The sequence below is a fragment of the Nomascus leucogenys genome, chromosome 5 (assembly GCF_006542625.1).
Source record: "Nomascus leucogenys isolate Asia chromosome 5, Asia_NLE_v1, whole genome shotgun sequence".
Lineage (NCBI taxonomy): Eukaryota > Metazoa > Chordata > Mammalia > Primates > Hylobatidae > Nomascus > Nomascus leucogenys.
In genome coordinates, this window is record NC_044385.1 from 31,390,252 (window position 1) to 31,414,753 (window position 24,502).

A 24,502-nucleotide genomic window follows, 5' to 3' on the forward strand; every position below is an offset into this window, starting at 1 on the left:
GCCTTTGTGTATCAGTTTTGAACATCTAGATTTTCACAAATTATCAGATTGATCTAAGTAGAATGCTGATATGGCTCTGTCCATCACAGTCAAGATCACCAGTGGATGCTGGAAGTTCCTGGGAATCTCAGTAGGCAGAGATGCTCTGAAAGGAATCACTTAGTGATCCCTTAGAGATCCCAGGCAAGTGAGGGCAAAAGGAAGCAACATCATTATAGTTGTCTGGGTATATACCCTGGGGCTCATTGTCTTGCGCCAAGAAAGAATTCAGGACACAGACACATGTGGGTGGGTTAAGGAGTGGAAAGTTTAATAGAAGAAAGGAGAGAGGAGAGCAGCTCCTTGTGAGAGAGAGAGAGAGAAAGACAGAGAGAGAGAGAGAGGGACATCCGAAAAGTGGGGAGGTGGCAGGCCACAGCAGATTTTATAGGCAGGCTGGAGAAGGCAGTGTCTGATTTACATAGGGCTCACAGATTGGTTCGATCAAGTATGACATTTACATAGTGTGAGGGGAAGGCTTGTCACCCCACCCTAATCTTATTATGCAAATGGGCCTTCCAGTTGATTGGTTCCGTCTTGTCTGCGCCTTACAGTACAAGTGGCTGACAAGGAGAAGGGAAAACGGAGCCGCCACCTTGAACATGTACAGTCCTTAGTTCCTGCCCACATTCACCCATGCAATCGCCCAGCTTGTTTGCCTATGTCTGCAGCTCGATTTTACATGCTTGCCCTTTGTTAGAAAATTATTTGGGGCTTTTTACTAAAAAGAAAAGCCTTACCGAGGACTCCCATATCTTTACTATCTGCCTAAGTGATTTCTTCTTAACTCCTGTATCATTAGCAACAGAGACTGAATGTGAGCGTCTGAGGGGCCAGACCACACATCCATTTTGGGTGAACTAGTGCCAGGACAGATGACTTACCTGCAGGATGGTTATTTACAATACTTTATAAGCACCTAACAAAAACTTTTTAACGTAACTCAGGCCTCTCAGTGCTTGAGCTAATCACTAAACATGCTGATGGAGGAACTCACTGAATTACACATCCTTTAGGACTATTTGGTAATTCTTTAGAACATAACAGATGACACTGTAGAATAATTGGCTGAATGTTTTGAAGTAGCACTTGCTATGTGAAATTATAATGGCTAAAGTGCCTTTTTTGACTATTTATCAAGAGATTAAAAATTGGAAGCAAGCTGTCCTTTATAGAGTACATCAAATGTAACTTTCATAGACATGGGTTTTGTTTTCCAAATCATATTTTTATGAACTAAAGGCAGACTTTTTGCAGTCCCTTTTAGCACACATTTACTCTTGAAAGTAATGTTACTTGGAAGTGTAATTGTAATGAGTTTGGTTATATTATGCTTCTTTCCTTTAAAAAAGAACATGATTCCCTGTAGAGAAATTCAGGTAATTTGCAGCCACAGTAATCTTCACTATACGGAAATGTTAAATACTTGGCTTTTCTCCATGCGTTTGCCTTTCTGTACTCTACAACTGCTATTTCCTACTCTTCTAATTCAATGCTGAGCGCTTGAATGATGTTTTCTTTTCTCCTTCTGCTCTTCGACTTCAGGATTAAGTTACAGTTGGAACGGTTCCTTTGAGACATCTCTTTATTTCCCTCTTCTCATCCCGATCAATTCATGAGTAGTTTTCAATTGATGTGCCCTTTTCATTGCCTGTTGCTAATATGTCATATATATCTCATTTTAAGGACTACCGATAGAGGCTTACTTAAAATGACAGCAAATTCCAGTTGAAATGTGTTCATTTTATTGAGTTTTACAGAGTCGTATATATGAAAGGTCATCAGGTTCATGTAAATCATCTGTGCCTGATGGTAGTTGATGCTTTCTTACAGATTATCTGAACCAAGCCTATTAGTAATCCAATCCTCTAACAATATGAAAAATATAAGAACTAAAAGATAGAATATGGTTTTAAATTTTCTAAATTATGGATTTAGATATTGCCTTCCCTTAATCTGTAGGCTTATTAAGCAGTCTCTACTATCATGCCTACAGTTTATAGATATAGAAACTGAGGAACCTAGAAGGCAGAAAACTTCCTTGTAGCCAGGTACTTAGTAAGTAGATGAGTATTAGAACCCAAATAGTCTAATTTCAGACTGCTCTCTTAGCAGAAAACATGACTCAGTATCTCACTACATGACTCATAATAATATTCAAAATGAAAATATTTAAATATATAGTCCCACTTGAATTTTTTATATTACTGGAAATTTCACTGGGCTTTGAGCTATTTACGTCATCGTTTTTGTGATAAGGCTGGGAAGCCTAACCCAGTTGCTCTGGGCCACATTTCTTAGTGTAATTGCCCAAGTTCCAATCCTGGCCTCACCCTTTCTCTTTCTTTCTTTCTTTCTTTCTTTCTTTCTTTCTTTCTTTCTTTCTTCTTTCTTTTTTTTTGACAGAGTCTCGCTACTGTGTCACGCAGGCTGGAGGGTAGTGGCAGGATCTCAGCTCACTGCAACCTCTGCCTCCCAGGTTCAAGCAATTCTCCAGCCTCAGCCTCTCGAACAACTGGGACTACAGGCATGCACCACCACGCCTGGCTAATTTTTGTAGTTTTTTTTTTTTTTTTTTTTTTAGTAAAGATGGGGTTTCACTATGTTGGCCAGGCTGGTCTCAAACTCCTGACCTCAGGTGATCCATCCGCCTCATCCTCCCAAAGTGCTGGGACTAGAGGCATGAGACACCGTACCCGGTCCCAGCCCTTTCTTATCTCTGTGATCGTCGGCAATTTCCTCCAACTTTCTGTGCCTTAGCTTCCTTATCTGTATAATGAACAAATAATAGCGTGCACAGCAGAAAGTTAGTGTGGGCATTAATTGTATTAACACCCATGAAGTGCACAGAAGAGGGCCAAGTAGTAGTACATGCTTAATAAACTTTTGCTAGTATGTCATTTACATAATCTTATAACTAACTTCCTTGAAAATAACTGCAATTTTCATAAAATATATTTAGTTAATGCATAGAGTCCAATGAAAAGAGAATTAAAAAACAGAACAACAAAAACAAAAACACCCTGAGTTTTGTTTGTTGGGTATTTATTTTCCCTAATTTATAGTTTTTGTGCTGGTGTTTGAACTAAATTCTTTTAACTTTTTATTTTCCGTTTTGAACAGCTACAATGTATACAATTATGACTTGCCAATTAAAATAATATTAATTTTCATAAAGAGCAGCTGCAATGGTTTCTACCATTTTTATATCTTCTAAATGCTGCTTAATCTTCAGAGGGAAAGCAACCATTGAGTAATTTAAATACTGTTATCTCTAGCTCTTACGTGATGGGAGAACATAGAGCTTGGTATTCAGGCTTGGGTCATCTATACACTCCTTAGTCCTGGTGAAGTCAACGCTAAATAAAGTACAAAGCCTGATAGTGGACAAATGACTGGCTTATCCAAGGAAAATGTGAGTTTTGTTATAAAAAGCAGGAACAGACCCTGGAAGGTAAATATGGCAGATGTGATGTTGCCTGACACACATTAGCAAACATCGTTTGAAATGAGCCTAAGTATTTCTACCCTTTGCCCACATGGTCCATTATACTGGCCAGCATGGCTACATTTCAGGGACAGACACAGCTCTTGAGAATAAAGTGCCAATGAATTAGAGTAAAACTGTCATTCTCCCCATATTCACTTGCAGACATGTCTCCCACTCTCATCCTCCTGGTTCTTCAATCTTTGTCTCCTTTCCTCAGTGCACCATGTTGATTCGTCTTGATTTGACAATATGTTTGAACTCCTCTGACTTCTTGACCGAGGTTTTCTGCTCAGTGCTGAGTCTGCCATTCCTCCTTGATTCTAGTACCCCAGTAGCTTCAAGAGAAGGATATTCCCTCCACTAGCCCTACCCCCATATCCTGCTAGGTGAACCTACCCCATTTAATGTAAACACCTGTAGCAAACTCCTTTGATGCACTTTCCTCCCTCTATCAAAAATCCTTAAGGTGCTGGATGCTCTACTGTTGTACCATGCCTAAACACCTGCCTTCTCAAATTCTAGGCTGTAAGTAAAATGGAGACTCCTCAACTTGCTGCAGAAAGGCTTTGTCAAGAAATGACAGTTTATATTTTTATATACATTAATTTTCCTTTCAACTACAATTCTCATTACAAATACTCTCAATCCGCTAATCAACCTTAGCAAATCTCTGTGATTATGAATTTTCTTTTTTCCCTAATGCCCATCCTAAAATATTTAACAGTCACTGCATGTCTGAAATCAGACCAGCCAGGACCACAATAAGGAAGATAACTGAGGCCATTGTTTTGGTCAGAATATTCCAGAAAAAAATTTAAATATCTGTTTACTTTTAGCTACCATATTTACATCTGGCATTCAGTAAAAAATCTAGAAAATACGTATTGCCCACCAATTATATTAATTTCTGTTATTTTATTAATATTCTGCAACTAAAAAAAATCTCCAACTAAATGAAATCAATGCTGTGGACAGGGATACCAATGGAATTATGAGGAAGGACCTTTTTGGTCAGGTCACATGGTGATAGACGTCATAGCCACATATCCCTGCAATCCTTATGGGACACTATGGTGGGCATGCTTTTCTTTAAGCAATATTTGTTCAAAATTGAATGCCTAAAAATGGGCACTATAGTGGAAAATGACCTCCCAAAAAGACTCACTCAGTGATACCATTTCTACTCTCAAAGGGCTTATATTCTAAATGGGGAAAATAAGATATTTAGGTAAAATGGTATCACACTGGTCAAGACCCTTTTTGTTAGTAAAGAGAGTGAAAGGGAGACATTGTCAAGCTAAATGAGTTTGCCACTGCAACCTCTGAGTTTCATTCTTGAATGTTCCCTTCCATTATTTTGAGCTCTACATTTTATAATCTTAGCATTTTCCCATAAGCTTTTATCAAACATATGTGGCTTGGGTATGGCTTAGGTCTTTAGTCATATTCTTCCTCTGTAAATCAGGTAAATATCAAAATTATGTAAATCCTCCAAAGCAACCAAATGGAAGATTATAATCAAATAAGTGCCTACATCTTATCACTAAGTTGATAAGAAAATACAAAGGGCTCTGAAGCTAAACCTTGGAGCAGCTCCAGCTGCAGAACATTATTGCTTTAGCAGAGAACCCAGACTACTGCTCTCATTCTAAATGGATGAGATCGGTAATTTTTTCATTCATTTAACAAACACACACTTTGTGCCTGTCACAATCCTAAGGATACAGATAGGCAAAACAAAGTTGTTGTTCTTTCAGAGCATAGATCTAAAGCGGGAGGCAAATAACAGATAAGCAAGAGACACAGCAAACATCAGAGACGGTTGAAGGCTATGAAATAAGAAAATTACGTGAGAGGATAAAAAGTGATTTGTGGATTGTTTAGATAAAGTGGTCAACATTTTTTAAAATGTAGTATTTGAGGAGAAATCTGCATAAAAAGACAAAGTGACACTCTGAAGGAACAGTCATTCCACCAAAAGAACAAAATATGTGAAAATGTAGCTCAAAATACGTGAAAAAAATAAGCATAACAATCATTGGATTCATCTGTAACTTAGTTCAATTATTTAACAAATAGGCTAAGTCCTGTTGTTTTAAAATACTATTTTTTTCCCAAAGAGAGCTTTGGCGTTGTTTGAACTTTCCCAAGAGTCAAGGGAGAGATGTCTTGTAAGCCTCAATATCCTCCTTGTTGAATGCTGCTGAGCTTTAAAGTTGCTTCTGCTAGAATGAAATACTACTTTGAGTATCCTATTTCATCTTCTCCTGTCTGCTAGATGCTATAATGATTCCCCATTTTACAGATCAGTAGACCAAGGCAAAGAGAAGCTAAGTAACTCTAACAAGGTCACCAGCCACGCACAGAGCAGCGAAATCTAACAATATACAACTTCTATTTTAGATGGATTGTCAGTCTTTTCTCCCTGAAAACTTACTGAACAATTACCACACTGCATCATATTCTGAATACAAAAGAAGTAATAAGTACCGTTTCTTCTCCAAATTAGCCTTAATCTATGTGTAAAGACAAAATCAACACACCTCAACAAAGGGCACATTAGGTACAGTGCAAAGTTTAAAAACAAAAGTGTTGGTTAGTATTAATATGAGCTGAATATGGCTTGGGGCAAGAAAATGTTGAATCTAACCTTCTTTGTATTTTCCTGCCCCTATTTATATAAGAAGCAATTGCAGAGACTGGGGTGGTTAGCCTGGAGAAGAGAAGACTCAGGGGGGATTTGATAACTGTCTACAAACATTTGAAGAACTGTCATGTGGAAAAGAAATTAGATTTGTTCTATATGTCCCCAGGGGTGAAAGCGATAGAAAGATTTCATCACAATATAAGGAAGGACTTTCAAACAAAATAAGGATAACTCTAGGGCTCTCTAAAGATGAAATGGGCTCTTTGAGAGACGGAGTGCTCTGATCCTATAGACGGGACAGCCTCTTCAATGACATCTTGTGTAGGGAATCAAGAGAAGGGTGGATGGTTCACATGAATTTTAAGGTCTCTTCTATGGCTGAGAATTTACTAGTTTATTAGTGATAAATGAAATTTTGCTCAATACTTAACCTCTTGTGGTGTTCAGAACTTCTTTAAAGAGTGTTTTAGAGAGTACTCTTAAATGTTTTGGCTATCATGTCTACAACTCTGCATGTTACTTCTGGTGCTTAATTGATAATGAATAATCCTCTTAAGGTGCACTTTATTTCTTGCTTGCTTTTTCTAGGTCTCCAGCCATACACCAACTACAGCTTCACGCTTACGGCTTGTACATCTGCTGGGTGCACTTCAAGCGAGCCTTTTCTAGGTCAGACACTGCAGGCAGCTCCTGAAGGTAATGAAACAATAACCACGGTTTGAGCGAAGAAATTTTCACATAGCATTTTGAGGTGGAATCTGTAAACTCCTTCATAACAAATAAGGAAGAGGCAATAAAGTTGATAGGTACAAAATAAAATAGTATTCTAGGTTCCCATTCTTCAGGCTTGATTCACGTAGGTGTAGCTTCCCAAGGTCAGTTCGCTTTCAATTCTTTAAACTTTATAGAGTTGATTTTTTGTGGAAGGAAGAATTATTGAAATTTTGCAAAAACTCAGATGTTAAACAAATATTTTGGGAACATCTAATATATAATAAGCACCATGCTCACTGCTGAAGTTGTTTAAAATATTCTCTGCCCTCAAGACTGACAATCAAGTAGAAGTGATAGGAGAAAGATCTGTATGAAGACAGAAAATCTGAAAGTTCGTGTTAAGAGAGAACAAATGAATAGAGTGCTGAGACTGGCCTGAAGAGGAAGAGATAATAACCCATCGTTGACATCAAGAAAGGCTTTATGGAGCACATGACTTCCGAGATGGACCACAAGAAACAAGGATTTTGACAGATGAACAGTGATGTACAGAGATGTACAATCAGACACAGTTGGGAGGAATGTAAGATGGAATCATCACCTTAGAAGGCAAATTGGAAATGTCTATTACATTTAAATTGTTAATTTCCCATGATACGGCCATTCTATTTTCATCATTTATGCCAGAAACTGTGCCACACTGCTCAAGGAGGCATGCACCAGGATGTTTATTGAAGCATTTATTTTGTTTAATAACAAAATGTTGGGAGCAATTTTAATGTTTGTGAGTAGGAGAATTGCTAAATAAATTCAGCTATTCTCATATTGTGGAATTCCATGCACCAGTATAAAGAATGAGATGATCAGTTCATACAAAGAGGAAGTTATAACATTATGTTAATGTATAAGAACAAACTGAGAAAATGACATTTATTGTTAATGGTTAATAAATAAATGCATTTAAAAATCCAGGAAGTATACACACCAACTGATAGCAATGGTTACCCATGTGTTTGGAGGTGGGATGGGTGGTGTCATTTACTTTCAAAAGGAAAATATACTCAGTGGCATGTGTTAGTGATCAACTAATTATTTTGTTAATCTTCATTATCTGCCTATTTTTCATATGGGGAAACCAAGGCATAAATAAGTTTCTAAACGGAAATGCAATGTTAATTACCACCATAGACTCCTGAAGTACTTGCCCATTACTCTTCTAATGAAAGGGATTGTTGTACCTCCGAATATTAGACCTGAACTTCCTACCAGTAAATGGGGAATAAAATGGAAAATTCCACATATGGGGCATATGGCTCCTCACCAGGAATTCACTAATGATGTTTTCTATATAAAGAATGTTTCATGTCAAAAAGCTTAGTGTTCCTTTGAAAGGAAGAAACCAGCAGTGGATTTTTTGGAAAGGTAAACTATCAAATGGATACTTTGATGATAATGGATAATTTCTAAAGGATCTATCAACCAGATTTGGCTGAAACTCAAGCCTGATAAAATAACAGAATCTCTTGTTCCATTTCTGTCTACCAAATTCACATATTTAAATTCATTGGAAATATGAAATTTTCCCAACAAAATTTCTTGAAAGGACTTACATTTTATGACTTAAAAATTGTAGCTTTCAGCAGTGCAGGGTAATGTGATATGAGAAATGCCCTTGATTTCTTTTTTTTTAACTTTATGTACCTTTCCTTTAACACAAATAATTATGCAAAGAAATAATAAACGAAATGGACTTTCCTCTGCAGAAGAAACATGGATTTAGGGCCATTTTCTGGCTGAATAAGTGCCATTTATATATAACCCATACATGAAATAAATATAGTGTGAATGCTTAACTTGGGAACACCTTAGCAATCACATTAAGTTCTGTTGTTTTACTGTAACATGAAAACAAGTATACCACTTTAAATTATCCACCCAGACATAACTAATTATAAAATGCCATTTTTGAAGTACATCAGAAATAATTTGAAGATCTCATATTTGAGTATTTTAAGTGGACATGGAAAGAATTAAAAGAAGTGTTTATGCATAGCCAACGCAACCTGAACTCTTTTCACTGGCCTCCCATTTTCAATCTAAGAAAAAGTCAATGTACGTTACAACCTCATTGATAAGTTGGACACAGTTCTTTACAGTTTTATCCTCATAGAAAACTGTGTACCTGTACCTTTAGTCAAATAACAGCAAGATTTTGAATTGAATTATTACTCTTTTTTTTCTACAGTTACTGCCATCCACGTGAGTTCTAATTCATTTTAGAGATAAATCATGCAAAATTGCAGACATACTTTCCTCTAGCACTGATAATGTGGAAAGAGAAAGGAAAAGAAGACCCAGTATTTTTCAGTTCATTCCAGATTCCTCTTCCTCTGCCCTTCTTTTAATGTTTACACACCCTTGGTTTTTCCCTCTGCTTTTTACACTGTAACACCCAGGCTCTTCTGGAATTCTCAAGTACTGGCTTTATCTCCTAATGAAGGCTGAGAGCTACCAAATACTAAAGCTCTCACCAAAGCTATGCTTATGGATTTAAATCCTATGTATTTACTGGTCTACTACATGTTTATATTTAGGTGTTTTTCAAAAACTTTAACCTCAGTACTTCACCACTTAATTCTTCCACTCCACTTTACTCCTCAACTTGCTTTTCTTCTCTCAAATACTACCACCTACCTATCACCTAAGCCCAAAGCTTGACATTCTTGATGGCTCCCTTTTCCATATGTAATACATAATTCTTTATAAAATCTAATTAGTTTTAAATCTTAAGGATTTTTTTTTAAAATTGTTCTTCTTTCCCATCCCTTTTAACACTGCCTTAGTTCAGATCCTTATAGCTATAGGAAGAGAAGTTCTCTGGATCCTCCTAACTAGGCTCCCTTCCTCTAGTCATTTTTCCTCTTTCTCACATCCCACATCCTGATTCTTTTTCCTCTTTTAACAAAATAAGAATATGTCATATTATTCACCTCCATAAAATCCCATTTCCTTCCAGGAAGACATACATCCATATCTCCTTAGCAAAGCAACATGGAACCCTCAAGTTCTAACTTCCATCAATTTTTTAAGGCTTTCAGTCTTCCCCGCATGCCTTGCAATGCACCAGCCATGCCAAGGTATGTGCAGTCCTGCCATCCTTGCCCATATTTCTAGGACTTTCTGTGGGTTCCCCTCAGCCTGAACTCCCTTTCCCTACATCCTCACTCAGTTAACGCCCCCCTTTTCAAACCTTGTTTCACGCATCTCCCCTTCTGGAAATCTTCCACTACAACCACCTACTTCCTACCCATCTCCACTTCTCCCCACAGTCTGTGTCAGGTTACCCTTTCTAAGTGTTCTAACAGCTACTGTGCTTCCTTCTCTTAAAGCATGTATCATACTGGAGTACAACTTTTTATCGACTCAACTTTATTCACTATGATACATAAACTCCATGAAGGATAAGAATAAGTCTTTTTCTTCATATGCCCAGTGCCCAACACAGAAAATGACACAAAGTCAGGTAGAATGTTGAGTGAATAAATTAACAAATACTAAATAGTCCAGAATTCAGTGCATCGCTGACGTTAGCTAATACAAGATTGGTTCCTATCACCAGATTTCAGGAGAAAAACAATCCACAATAAATGCTGGGAATTTTGAATTGGAATGAAGATTTGTAGGGACATGAGAAGTGGGTAATATGGCATGCAACTCAAGATAAATTTAAAACAAATACAGTAGACATGTTCTACTGGTCGTCATTGTGTGAAGAGGCCCACCAAGGTTTAATTCTACCTTTCCCCTTTTAACCTCGCAGCTAGTTTACCCCACCCCATCCTCCTAGGTTACTTCCCTCCCTACTATTAATTTCTTTCACTTGAACTGCCTCAATTTGCTCCCTTATTATACAGAATAGGTTCTTCTGGTTTCACCTGAGACTTAGGCTGGGGTTACATGGTGAAGGGGACAAATTCTCCACCTCAGACTCACTCATTAATATATCTCACCAAAGATTGTTTTACTCTAGCAAAGATTTCTTGCAGCTGCCAAGATAATGATGTCCCCATATCACCATCCAAGTAAAAATGCAGCACTTTCTAGTTATATATACATTTGAACTCCATCTTATCAATCAAACCAATGGACATGGAGTTATTACCAACTTGAAAAGAGCTTTTGCCAGCCGGTATAAATAATAAACTCAACTTTTACCTAAAAGTTGAAACAAACCCCAAATTATGTTTCATTTTATTTTATTAGCTCCTCCACATCCACAGGCTTTATTGACTGGTTCAAATCAGAAACCAAGCAATAGCCATTCTAGTACCTTGGTGATTTTTAATACATCATTCAAGGTGAAAAAGATATAGCTGCAGGAAGCAGATTATGAATTAAGATTTTATACTTTATCTTTTGAATCAACAAATTAATATCACATTTAAATCAAAACTCTGATTGGTTGAAATCATCTAGCAGCTGTTGGCAGAGAAACCCACGTATAAATGTGTACTATGATTTGTGAATTTTTCCAAATATCTAGAACAGAGCAGACTCTCAGAACAAAATGAACTAGTTTCTCCTCAGGAATATATTGCTCCTTAGAAAGTTGGGATGTTTGAGACATTTTTGAAATCTATCTTACTTCTTTCAGGATGCTGCCAAATAAGTTGCATTTTGTTCTTCTGAAAATTTTTCTTCTAAAAGTGTCAAAATCTTATCCTCTACAGAGTAACTTACACGGGAGATACAATCAAGCAAAAGCTATTGATTACGGGGAACTTAATATTGAAGTGAGTTTTTTTTAATCTCCAGAAGAGATTTACAGTGTCTAATCAGAGTATAACTAGATGACAACATAAAGTGGTAGGACTGAATGCTGCCACGTAGGCCAGAGCCAATAAAATGTGGGACCATATGGGTCATAAAAAGAAATTGGGATTATATTATATGAATAAATTCAAAAGGGTTATATGGTTCATAAAGATGACACTGGCTTACATATTCACTTTATACACTTTTATAAAGATTCCAATGGAATATGGAAGGCCAAGATTTCGACACGGAGGCAAGTTTAGAAGCTATGACAGGAATTTATGAGAGAGAGAAATGTGGCTTGGACCAGGAGAAGTGAAAGTAAAGATACAGGGAAGTATACATCATAGAATCTTCTGGGCTTGATGTTAGATACAATTTGGGGGTATGAAAGGTGAAAGTCTCAAGGATCATTATTTTTGTGTGTTTTGTCCAAGAAAATGGATAGATGGACAAGATAGGGAGGTACATAGATTGTAGACAGGAAAAACAAGAGTTCTGTTTTGCATGTTTTTAGTTTTTGATATATCATCAGTCATCCAAATGGAGGTGTCAAGCAAGCAGTTGGATTCTTGAGTCTGACACTCAGAAGAGAGTTTCAATCTAGAGATATGCCTTTGGGGGTCTTCAGCATATGCATATTTAAAACCCATACTGAATGGAGATCACCTGGGAAGCCAGTGTTGGAAGAGAAGAAAAGAGAAAAAAAGAAAAAGAGAAAGGAAGAAAGAAAAGCAGAGAGAAGAGAGAGAACAGAGCATACTGCTCTGAGGCATTACATCCTTTCAAGGTCCAGGAGGGGAAGAGATCCCAGTAAATGAGGCCAGAGGCATAGCCAGAGAGGAAAAGAGAAGAAAGCGTCACACTGATGTGCAAGAAGAAGGGAAAGTGCACTCATTTGTTGAATTGTATAATTCAGGTAAATACTCAATTATGCTTACTTTCACATATTCCAGGTAAATCGTATTAAAAAGTTTGAAATACCCAGATGATCTCTCAGGCCTTGATTTAAAATACGCTCAGAGTGACAACCAAGGCAGAGAAATTATCCACTGCTAGTTGTCTGAAATTCGCTTTCCAAAGGCAATTCAAAAATAAAATAATCAAAGTAATAAAAATATATTTACACCAATTATGTATTTTTGTTCCTTACAGTTAGATGTTTTTTTTTTAAATCAACAGAAAAAATATCACAGTTCATGGGGGGATGGTGTGACTTTTGGTACACTGTTTATTTTATCCTAACAATAAAACCTCATTGTGTTATTCTTGCCAGGAGTTTGGGTGACACCTCGACACATTATCATCAATTCTACAACAGTGGAATTATATTGGAGTCTGCCAGAAAAGCCCAATGGCCTCATTTCTCAATATCAATTGAGTCGTAATGGAAATTTGCTTTTCCTGGGTGGCAGTGAGGAGCAGAAATTCACTGATAAAAACCTGGAGCCCAATAGCAGGTAAACTAAAAGAAAACTTTACCAATCATACAGCAGGATTTCTACATTTCTCTGGTTTGATAAGAAATGCATGTCCCACTGAAAGTTGTTAAATTGTGTAATTAACTTCCTCATTTATTGGCCATTCAATAACTGATAAAAGTGCTAAATCATTTAGTCTTTAGACTACACGAAATTTCTTAAAAATATAAATAATTCGTCTTCTGTTTGACATAGAGGCATGAGAATTTTTAAATATACAAAATACATGAAGTATTAAACTTCAAAAATTATCAAATTATCTTCAAAAACATGCATCCTTGAACTAGCAATAAAAGAGGTGTAAAGAGTTTTGTTTTCCATCAACTCTCTTTTCTTCTTGTACAATGTTTCTCTACTTGCTACACTACATACAGTTCTGAGTAGTTTTAAAGGAAAAAGTTCCACATATTTGCATTTCATTCCCATTCATTTCTCTCAGCAGAGACAAAAACGTATCTTAAATCAACAGACGTTTTATTGTAGAAAGTAGAGATCAATTTCATTTTATTGTAAGGAATAGCAGATCAATTTAAAAACATCTTTCTCTAAACATGTTTCCCTGAACTCCAGCCCATTTAAAAATGGGGAAGATTAATTTGAATCCTCCACAATCCACTAGCACTCTCCAAGACTTTCCTGAAATCTTCAAGAAAAGCTATGAATTACTAGCAGGTTAAAAATAAATTTGAGAGCAGCTGAAATTACAATGGCTTGGGGACAATGTTCCCTGTGCAAGAAAAACTACCAAGTCAAGTTTCTGGAAAGGGGGCAAATAATTTGCAATTTGTCACAAATTTAGGAATAAGCAATTGATACAAAAACTAGTAATCATTGTTCAAGTCTCTTGTGCATGGTCTTACTGCAATTCTTCTTTCTTTTTAAATATAGATACACTTACAAGTTAGAAGTCAAAACTGGAGGTGGCAGCAGTACTAGTGATGATTACATTGTTCAAACACCTCTGTCAACACCAGAAGAAATCTATCCTCCATATAATATCACAGTAATTGGGCCTTATTCTATATTTGTAGCTTGGATACCACCAGGTAAAAAAAAAAAGAAGTATGTGTGTGTATGTGTGTGTGTGTGTGGGTGGGTGTGTGTGTGTGTGTGTAAACATTTTAAAGGAATTAATTCAAGATAAGAACGGAACTGCTAATTTAGTAAATCAGAAAGACATAGTTGGTCTCCTGGATAAATATGAACAGAATAATCTATACCACATTTCTAAGTATATAGATGCATGAGTACATACATACGTACATAGAGATATAGGTGTCTAGATGTCAATGTAGATATATAAGTATATATGCCTTTCTATGAAAGCAACACTTTCAAGTACAAGAGACTAAAAATCTTTTTACTCATCTATTTTTTTTTTGAGACAGAGTTTCACTCTTGTTGCCCAGGCTGGGGTGCAATGGTACAATCTCGGATCACCACAACCTCCGACTCCTGGGTTCAAACAATTCTCCTGCCTACTGAGGATTGGATTAGTAAATTTTCAAGACCTCTTTCAAATTTCCCAGCGTGTGTCATTTTTTTCTTGAATTCAATATCACACCTAAATGTTTAATGTATCATGTTTCCATTTAGAAATGTATCATTGTGGAAGAAAACACAACTTTCACTTGTTTAATACGACCTTAACTCTCACATACCTCAGGCTTTGTATAAATTGTTCATTCTGGTCCAGCCTAGGGGATACTGTAGAGTGCTTTACACACTAACTCTGACCATTTAACCAATGGTTAATAAATCTATAATATTCAGACCTGTCAATCTTACAGTTTAAGATGCACAGAATCCATTTCAGAAACCATATAGTATCAGGAAAGATTAAAATCTTAAATTAAACCTTTTTTCTGGTGTCTAGAAGGATTTCAAACTCAGTAAACAGATGATTTTGACTTGTGTATAATCTACAGTTGATTTTATTGGAAAGTACCTCATGCTGTGTTTTGATTTGGATAATAAAAACATTTTTCTATTCCTGAATAGTCACAAATATATATATTTTAAACAGAAAGGGAATAAATTTGTAAGTGGAGATTGTTTATTTGCTCACAATAAAGAGTTTTCTAGGTATTCATCATACTCCCTGCCATTACAAAATGATTACATCATAGAGAGAGCTGAATAATGGGCAAAACAGTCCATGCCTGCAGTTCCCAAACCTGAATGAGCATTAGAATCACCTAGGAAGCTTGTGTAAAGACAGATTCTCAACCCCAAATTTACTGAATAAGAATCTCCTGGGATGGAATCAAGAAATCTAGAGCTTTTTAAAAACTCCACATATGACTTTGATGTGCTACCAAGTGCTTTTTGAAATAGTAGCCCAGAGGACCAAGGAACCGATCTAGGTATTGTTGAAACCAAATGATTATGGGAGAACAATGTTTGACTGGGTGTGTCAGTGGCGTGCCAAGACTAGAAGAGTTAATTGTGGAAAGTGGCAAGCCACTGAAGGGAAAACAGCCACGTGACAACAATGATCTCTGCAGCATGAAGAAACTAGTAACTAGAAAGCTTTACCTACCCATCCAAAAATCTAAAAGAATAGATGTGATTTACCAGAAGCATGGATCACACTCACCGAGTGAGATTGGTGAATTACAATAACTGTTTTCTCTGAAAACATGAATCCACCAGTTTCTCTTGAATGTCTAAAGCAAGCTTGTCCAACCTAAAGCCCAGGATGGCTTTGAATGCCACCCAACATAAATTCAAAAACTTTCTTGGGTTTTTTGCAATTATTTGTTTTAGCTCATCAGCTATTGTTAGTGTTAGTGTGTTTTATATGTGGCCCAAGACAATTAATCTTCTTTCACTGTGGCCCAGGGAAGCCAGAAGATTGGACACTCATGGTCTAAAGCCAAAATACTGGCTAAATTTTATTTGTTTTTTTAAATATGCATTTTGTTTTGTGGTCAGTGTGAACAGAGTAACCTTAGACAGGTAAGTTGCTGGGGAAAAAAAATGTCTATGTGGTTACTTGGCAACCAAAAAATTACCTAAGCAATTAACCGGATTTTCAGTTTTCAAATTATTGTTCTAATGCTATAAATAAACTAAGTCTTAGTACATGTTTATAAGTCCTATTAGTGAAAGGGTAAGGTCTAGGGAATAGTGACAGTACCCAGGGGAAGAGTACCCATGATACTGATAACAAATGTCATGTACATACATTCATATTACTTGGTGTATTTGCCATTTGTTAAATTCTTACTATGTGCCAAACACTGATAAGCTCTTTCTCTGCCTTACCTCAGTTAATTTTTATGCAAACCCTAGAAGACAGCTAATATCATTATCCCCATCTTAAGATAAGAAATTCAAATCTCAAAAAAGTAATATAATATGCTCAAGGTCACACTGCAGAGCCAGGATTCAAATTCAGGTCTACTGTCTGCTACTGCCTTTTAAGACCAGTTCCTTTCTGTCTTTGGCTTAACCCTTAAATCCAAATCGACTTTTCATTTATTGACCAAAGTCTCTCAGATTTATGATGAATCAACTATTATGTTTGAAATAGTAGCCCAGAGGGCCAAGAAACAGAGCTGGGTGTTGGTGAAAACCAAATGATTCTTGGAGAATAATATTTTACTGGGAGCGTCAAAACCAGAAGAATTATTTGTGGAAAGTGGTGAGCCCCTGAAGGGAAAATTTCCACATGGCAACAAAGACTTTTTGCAGCGTGAAGGAAGTAGTAACCAGAAAGCTTTACCTACACATTCTAGAAGGAATAGACATGACTTAAAACCAGATTCCAGAGGCTGGGCACGGTGGCTCACACCTGTAATCCCAGCACTTTGGGAGGCCGAGGCTGGCCGATCACGAGGTCAGGAGATCGAGACCATCCTGGCTAACAGGGTGAAACCCCGTCTCTACTAAAAATACAAAAAATTAGCCGGGCGCAGTGGCGGACACCTGTAGTCCCAGCTACTCGGGAGGCTGAGGCAGGAGAATGGCGTGAACCTGGGAGGCAGAGCTTGCAGTGACCCAAGATCGCGCCACTGCACTCCAGCCTGGGCAACAGAGCAAGACTCCGTCTCAAAAAAGAAAAAACAGATTCCAGGTGCAGGAAGATTTTAGTTAGGTGGGAAGGGAGGAGAGTCACTTCTCAATTTGCTGTAAAGAGATCATCGAAATTCTATTTTAAAGCCTTGGTAAATATTCCCCTATCTCCCATGTAAACCCTCATCCACTTTACCTTATTCTTTCTTGGTAAATGTCAGTAGTAACATTACCAAAACACTCCAAGCTCTAGAAAATCAAGATCTCTAGCCTTTTGTGTATCATTTGAACCTCTAAATCAGGTGACATACAAACAACATATCCTTATAAAACTTTTGCTGAATTAATGGAGGAACACAATGGTGAGTGAGCTTCCACAATTTATTATGCGGTCAAATGTAACTTGTGGATATCCTGCCATTTAAAATTACTCAAACATTTGATTTTCTCTTAAAGTCATCCTTCCTCTACATTAACTTAATCTTAAACAGACACACACACAAAGAGAGAGAGAGGCAGAGAGACAGAGAGAGAGAGACATTTCTTCTTCAATGACAAACAGAGCACATACACATGTTTTCCAAAGACTGCATCTTGTCTTACAGATGTGCAATTTTTTCACCTTTCAGAAAAGGACATATTGTTTTCTAATATGGAATGGGCTCCACTATTTAGTTGTCCTCTAGCCTTGGGCCGGCTGCACAATGTTTCTCAAATTCAGGTTTCTCATCTGTACAAGGGGAAGTTAAATGCCTACCTTATATTGTTATATGAAGTAAATGAGATGGCATGGTAAAACTCCATTATTGTTTGAACCTTTAGGTAATATAAACCACCTTAGTTTATTCCTAAACATTCCCTCTCACCTTTTGCCTGCTCTCAACATTGGATCAGGACTTTTGAATTCATATTAAAGAGAACATTTATATTAAAGAGAGCAAAGGATATATGTTACCTTAATAGGTGAAAAATTATGGAAAATTAAATAGCAAATGCTTCATGGAACATAAGTGGTTCACTCAGAATAAAAATGGAGATAGATATCCCTGCTGTTTAAGAATCTAAACATTCAAAATTATTTAAACTCTGAAGGTAATAATGAGTCTTCCTAATTTATCAAGATGATGACTATATTTTGAACTGTTCTAGCCCTTAATCATGTTCTAATTAACAATGCCATTGCATTAAACACATACTTTTTCTCACTAAGGATGGTGAGTCATTTAGGTTTAACACACAATATAGAAATACTGGTGCTTTTCCTTTAACATTAATATCTTACCCCATTAAAGAAGGAATTAGCAACAATTCTACTGAGAAATAATTTTTATTAATATTGCTCTAGGAATATAAATGTTTTTATTTATCATTTTGATTAAAGGTTAGCTGGCCATAATATGGTCTATTTATGGACATTAGACATCTTGGCATTCAGTTAACTCATCAGCTGCAGTGTATTATATCGGATACTATTCATTTAAAGTCAAAATTTACATTAATCTTTCTAAAGGATTCACGTTACATTAATTGGGATGATTCAACATTGACAGTTGTTTCACTCTTCTTAACTTATACATGCAATAACCAAATGACAAGGAGAGGTGAGTTTCAGAAGAAAATGTAAAACTCACTTCAATGGTTTAGGTTTTGTTTTGGATGTTTAAAAATGTATCTTTCATTATTGAGTTTTAATATATGCTAGGCATTTTGCTAAGAGATTAACATATATCTCATTTAGTGTTCATAATAATTTAATGTAGTATGTCCTATTGTTTTTCTCATTTTACTAATGAAAAAGGTCAATTTAGACACTCCAAGCTATTTTCTCTAGGTTATTCTTCAAGTAGGTGTCAGAGCAGGGCTGACCCTCATGGGTCTGAGTCCAAGTCTGACTCAGAACTAGTATTCTATATTTTCTCAATATTTTTCCACCTAAACAGTGCAGAAAGCAAATGATTTTTCATGAGTTCTACTGTAATCCCATTTAAAAGCTAAAAAACTGATTTTTGCTTTATATATAGGAAGTATGAATGAGGACAGTGTAATTCAGGATCAGGCCACCCAGTAACCCAATACAATCATTTTATTTGTGGCTCAAAACTTTATGAGATATAATTCATTTGCCTTTGGGTATATTGATTCCTCTATTCATTTGACTAACATGAAAATGATTTCTGAGCCCCACTCAGGGGCAAAACATGATGCTGGACACCCTAAAAGTTACAAAGAGGAATGAGACACTGTCCCTCTTGTCGGGAACCCTACCGTCTAGTAAGGTGGAAAAGACATAAATGATAACTATTACACAACCAATGTTAAATTTCCATACAGTTGGTATGAATGAGCTCAAGAGGGTCCCATTTTACTTCTGTGCCCCCAAAAAGGCCTAATCAAGATGCCCCTACCTATACAGTGGAGAAGTTAGCTCGATTTGTTAAAGGCACCGTGTTAAGTGCAACCAAGTGTTTTGAAACAAATGCCTCTATCAAACTGAATTAACAGTTTTTCCTCTTAGAATTTTTCCTGTTCCAGCTCCTAAAAAAAGATTTAAAAAGGATTATTGATTGACTTGTCCCATTGTAAAGTATGCACCTGCTGTGAAATGAAGCCATGGAGAAAAAAAAGTTGAATAATTTAACTTTTTTATTTGTAAAGATAATCAGGGTTTTTCTGATTACATCTTAACTTCATAAATGTTAAATAACCTATCAGCATCTAGTTGTTGTAAATTATGAAAAGGAGCATTGCAAGGAATATTAACCAACGAAATCCTTGTTCTTTAGTGAACAAGAAAATGTGTTATGGCAGCTTGTCATTGTGCGACTGGTAACTTTGACACCAAATAACAAAACTGCCATTTGCACTTAGGGTAAATTGGTTCACTTGAGCTTCCACTGCTCCTCTTGCTCTGACATAAATTTATGAACTCAGGAACTAACCAAGTCGTGTGGCTTCCCAGCTGACTTTAACAAATATGCCCATTTCATTTCATTTAGTCATCAGAATACCAAGGGCCTCAGTCGTTTCAGACTCATTGCAGATGGTATAGGGTTTGTAGGAACACAAGAGACTTTCATGTCACAGTCCTGTAAATTATGACAGTGGAGGGGGCCCTCTTTCCTAAATGCTTGTCAGTGTCTGACATGTTCACGGCTTAGAGGAGCATTTTCTGTTTCAGCACCTCATAGGTCTATGTAAAGGACATTTATTTCCGATTAATGAAGAGGTGAAAAATACATTTTCTATGCTCATGGTTTGGCTAGCCATGTTTAAATCTGGATTAAGATTATGTTTATATTTGACATGCAGTAGAAGCACAGTTTTTTCCCTCATCCCCTGGGAGTCCTGTCCTTTTTACAACAAAAGTTTCTTCTTGAAGGCTGCAAGGCCTAGAAGCAGAACAGTAAGTACAGACTGAAGACATAAAGTAAAACAACCTGAGATGAATTGGAAGGAATGCCACTCCAAATTACTGCTAAGAATGAATAATACAATATTTTCATAGGAATGCAATTTGATCATATCCAAGTACACATAAAAAATAAAACTAGATAACAAAATAGTGTTACAAAGACATTAACTTGAGTGAATGTAACATTTATTTGTAGTTGGAATAGCAGCTTTATATGAAAGATGGATTCAAAAGTGTTTGAGGGCACATGAAAACAGTGCCATAGTTGTTTTTTGTTCTTTATTTCATTTTGTTCCATTTTGTTTTGTAGAGATGTCGCCATTTATTAGGTACTTTCTATGTTATGGGAATATATTAAAAGGCTTACAGATATGCTCTAATTTAATCCTCACAACTCTCTGTGAGGTAGCTATTAGTATCATCATTTTACACATGAAGAGACAACATTCATAGAGGTTAGTTAATTTGCCAGTGGTCGCTTGGGAAATAAGGGCAGAAGAAGGATTTGATCTGTCTGACACACCACTCTGTGGTTTGTCTAGTTCAACAAGAATGATGGCATGTTTTTTATGAATGTGTGTTTGTCAAACTTTTCTGCAAGAACTGTCCTAGGAACAAAGAAGACAGGATGAATATGCAATCCTAGGAGGTCTGAAAACAGAGCCTGAAGCAATCATCATTAGTTTGCAATTTCTTTAAGGTCTTGCTTTTTATCTTAAAAATTCATGTAAATTTGCCACTGTATTCCAGTGTTGGTCTTCATCCAAAAAATAATATATTATACAACTTATCATTTGGGAAAACATTTTCTACTAATCTCATTGGCTAAAGAGTGATAATGCTGTTATTTTTCAGGATATTAGGAAGATCTAAAGAAAACTAAGCCCAATAACAGGTTCAAGGTCCTGGCAATTCTTCCCCTCTTCATTTTGTCATAAACATGTGGGTTCCCCGTGAGGCAGAGGTTGCAGTGAACCAAGATCATGCCACTGCACTCCAGCCTGGTGACAAAGCAAGACTTCGTCTCAAAAAAAAACAAAAACAAAAACCTGTGGCTTCAAACAACAGCCTTTTATTCCTCACTGCTTTACTGTTATGGCAGGGTAACAATAGGGAGAAATGCCCAAAATGTGATATGGAATGCTTTGTCATTCCAGGATACTCTGGATGGAAATTTCTATAAGCATATCTTCCTGCTGAAGGTCAAACTGCAAACCGAGAGGGTCCCCGATTCCTTCTTCAATCTCTCTTACTACCTCAAGCAACATTCTCCAAAAAATACTTTTTGCGGAGAGGAAGAAGAAGCCTGATTACATTACTCTTTATTTTACCTCTGGCACAGTACTTAAATTTTTCTCATCCATTAATGAATTGAGTCTCAAATGGTCTCTATAATCAATTCTCTTTATCCAACTCTCAAATTTCATTTTAATTATTGCAGTCTTGTTGAGAGCAGCAAAAACCGCCAGTTGTGTCATGGAGTGGTGAATTAGGCCTCAAAGAATAGCCTTTACATAGGCCTATTATGTGTATTCACCATACCAGAAAAGAGAAAAATAAAGTTTTTTTTAGGCATTTAATTTTTGTTATGACATCTTTTCCTGTTTCCTTATGGAGAAAAATAATATACAACTCTTTATTACCTGAAACAAAGTGGAAGTGTCACGGGTCAGGCTAACTTTTCATCCCATATCTAGGGTAGAAAATCCACATTGAGTTCATTTTAAAGCAATAGTGAGAGACTAAAATTACATTGTCCTTTGGTTACAGTATGAACAGTTATACTTGTTCAGCACACTGGCACATCAGCATAAACATTTTCTTCTGTCCTACAGTTGGTTCATTCTGAGGTGACTATAGAGTCTTCAACTCTACAATTGGTTAGCAAAAATTCTAATCACTCACCATACATATAATTTTCTAATCTTGAACTTTTAGAAAGAAAAACTCACACTCAATTTTTGTGAACAAAGAAACAGGGATTGTGCTGGTTCCCCTTCCTCAAACAGGGAAATCCTGTTTCCCAAATTTTCCACATCAAAGCGATATTCCAAAAAGAGGTACAGTAAGTCCTTAATGTCATTGATAGATTCTTGGAAACTGCAACTTTGAGTGAAAAGATGTATAAGGAAACCAATTTTACCTTAGGCTAGTTGATATAAGCAAGATTGAAGTTGCAAGGCATATTTCTGGTCACAAAAACATCACCAAACTAAACATCATCAAAGAAAGACCAAAACACTTCTAATATTAAACTGAAATAAATATGAGCTATACATACATTTAAGAAAGATTAATAGAAACAAGTAAGATCATTTTTAACCTAAGTTTTGGCAAATCAGCGAGTGACAACAGCCATAGGGATAAATGTTTTTGAGCAGAAATTAGAAGAAACTCCCCTTACCACCACGCACTAGTAAAAACAATCGCAAGTACGGCAAGGTCACGGAAGGCTTTTGTATAGCATTGTTTATTATTATGCATCTGTATGATAGTAACACACTTAATGAATCTTTACAATTATTCATTCATTCATTCATTTTCTGACACACTTTTTCCAGTTCAGGTTTGGGGTGGCCAGGGCCTAACCAGGCAGCTCAAGGCCATTCCGTCACAGGGCACACACACACACCCACACTCACTCAGACTAGGACCATTCAGACACACCAATTAATTTAATGGGAACATCTTCAGGATCTGGGAAAAAACCAGAATACCCATAAAGAAATCACGCAGACATGGGGAGAATGTGTAAATTTCACACAGACGGTGGCTCCAGCCAGGAATCAATTTTTTTCCTCATAAATATTAATGAAACAATGTTGAGTGAAACAACATTATTCGAGGACCTACGGTACTGTATTTGTTCCTGTCTTTGAATATACTTTGACATGAGCCCACAAACCTCCAGAGCAGGTGTATTTCAGGTTGGGATACTTGGTCTGCAGAATTTTAAATTTCTACCTGTAATATGCTTGTTCCATCAGTAATGATTCTTACTTATCCATCATTTGTTTCCTTGCTTCGGAATAGTCTCCAAGAATGGCTCTGCCTTACTGCACAAGTTTTCTCAAACCTATCTTGTCATTTTTCCCCCAGTTGTCCTACTCTAAGACTCCATTATCAAGGAAAAGCATAAGTATAGTGACATAAGTGTTGGTATCAGATGGGCCTAAGTTCAAGTCCTCGCTTCTCCATTAATCAGTGTGCAATCTGGAACAAGTTATGTAACTTCTCTGAGTTTTAGTTTTCTCATCTTAAAAAATAGTAATATTTACCATGCAGTATTGTCTTGAGGGTTCATTCATTCATTCAATCAACTAACATTTATTGAGCTGCTACTTTGTGCTAAAGTCTAGGCAGTGGAACCACATCAGAGAAAACAAAGTCCTAATTTATACAGTTGACATTCCAATAGTATTAAATGAGATAATGCGTGCTGCCTGGAATGACACAGGGGTGCAATGAAATGACTCTTGTTTGTACTACTTCTGCGAACATTGTAAAGACTTTCAAACTGGTTTCCCTATATCTTGTCTCTCATGTTTTTAAGCCACTATTCACTTCCCGACAGTGTTATCATTCTAAAATATAGGTAGACTCTCATTTTCTTGTTTATACCTGCAAAGTCTCCTTGTTGCTGATTATATATAAAGCCCAAAGTTCTCAAAGAAATAATTGATAAAATTTAGTAGTCACTTGAGTTTTGGAGTGAAGAAGGCGGGATCCACTCTAAAAGTCTTACTCTAAGATTTCCATCCTAGGAAAATAGGAAGATGGTATTATGACTTACCGAAAGAGGAAACCTAGGAAAAAGAACAGGTTTCAGAGTGGAAAATACAGCTAGTTCTGTTTTAGAATTGTTGAGATCGTGGCCTCTGAAG

General features: G+C 36.6%; 1 protein-coding gene across 1 annotated transcript in view; it reads left to right on the forward strand.

The window, feature by feature from the left end:
- Positions 1-24,502, forward strand: part of USH2A (usherin) — a 795,293-nt gene that overhangs the window by 639,699 nt on the left and 131,092 nt on the right. The window contains exons 56-58 of the mRNA XM_012506628.2: positions 6,765-6,872; positions 12,982-13,165; positions 14,075-14,232. Of these exons, the coding sequence (XP_012362082.2) occupies positions 6,765-6,872; positions 12,982-13,165; positions 14,075-14,232 (450 nt within the window). The remainder of the gene's footprint in view (positions 1-6,764; positions 6,873-12,981; positions 13,166-14,074; positions 14,233-24,502) is intronic.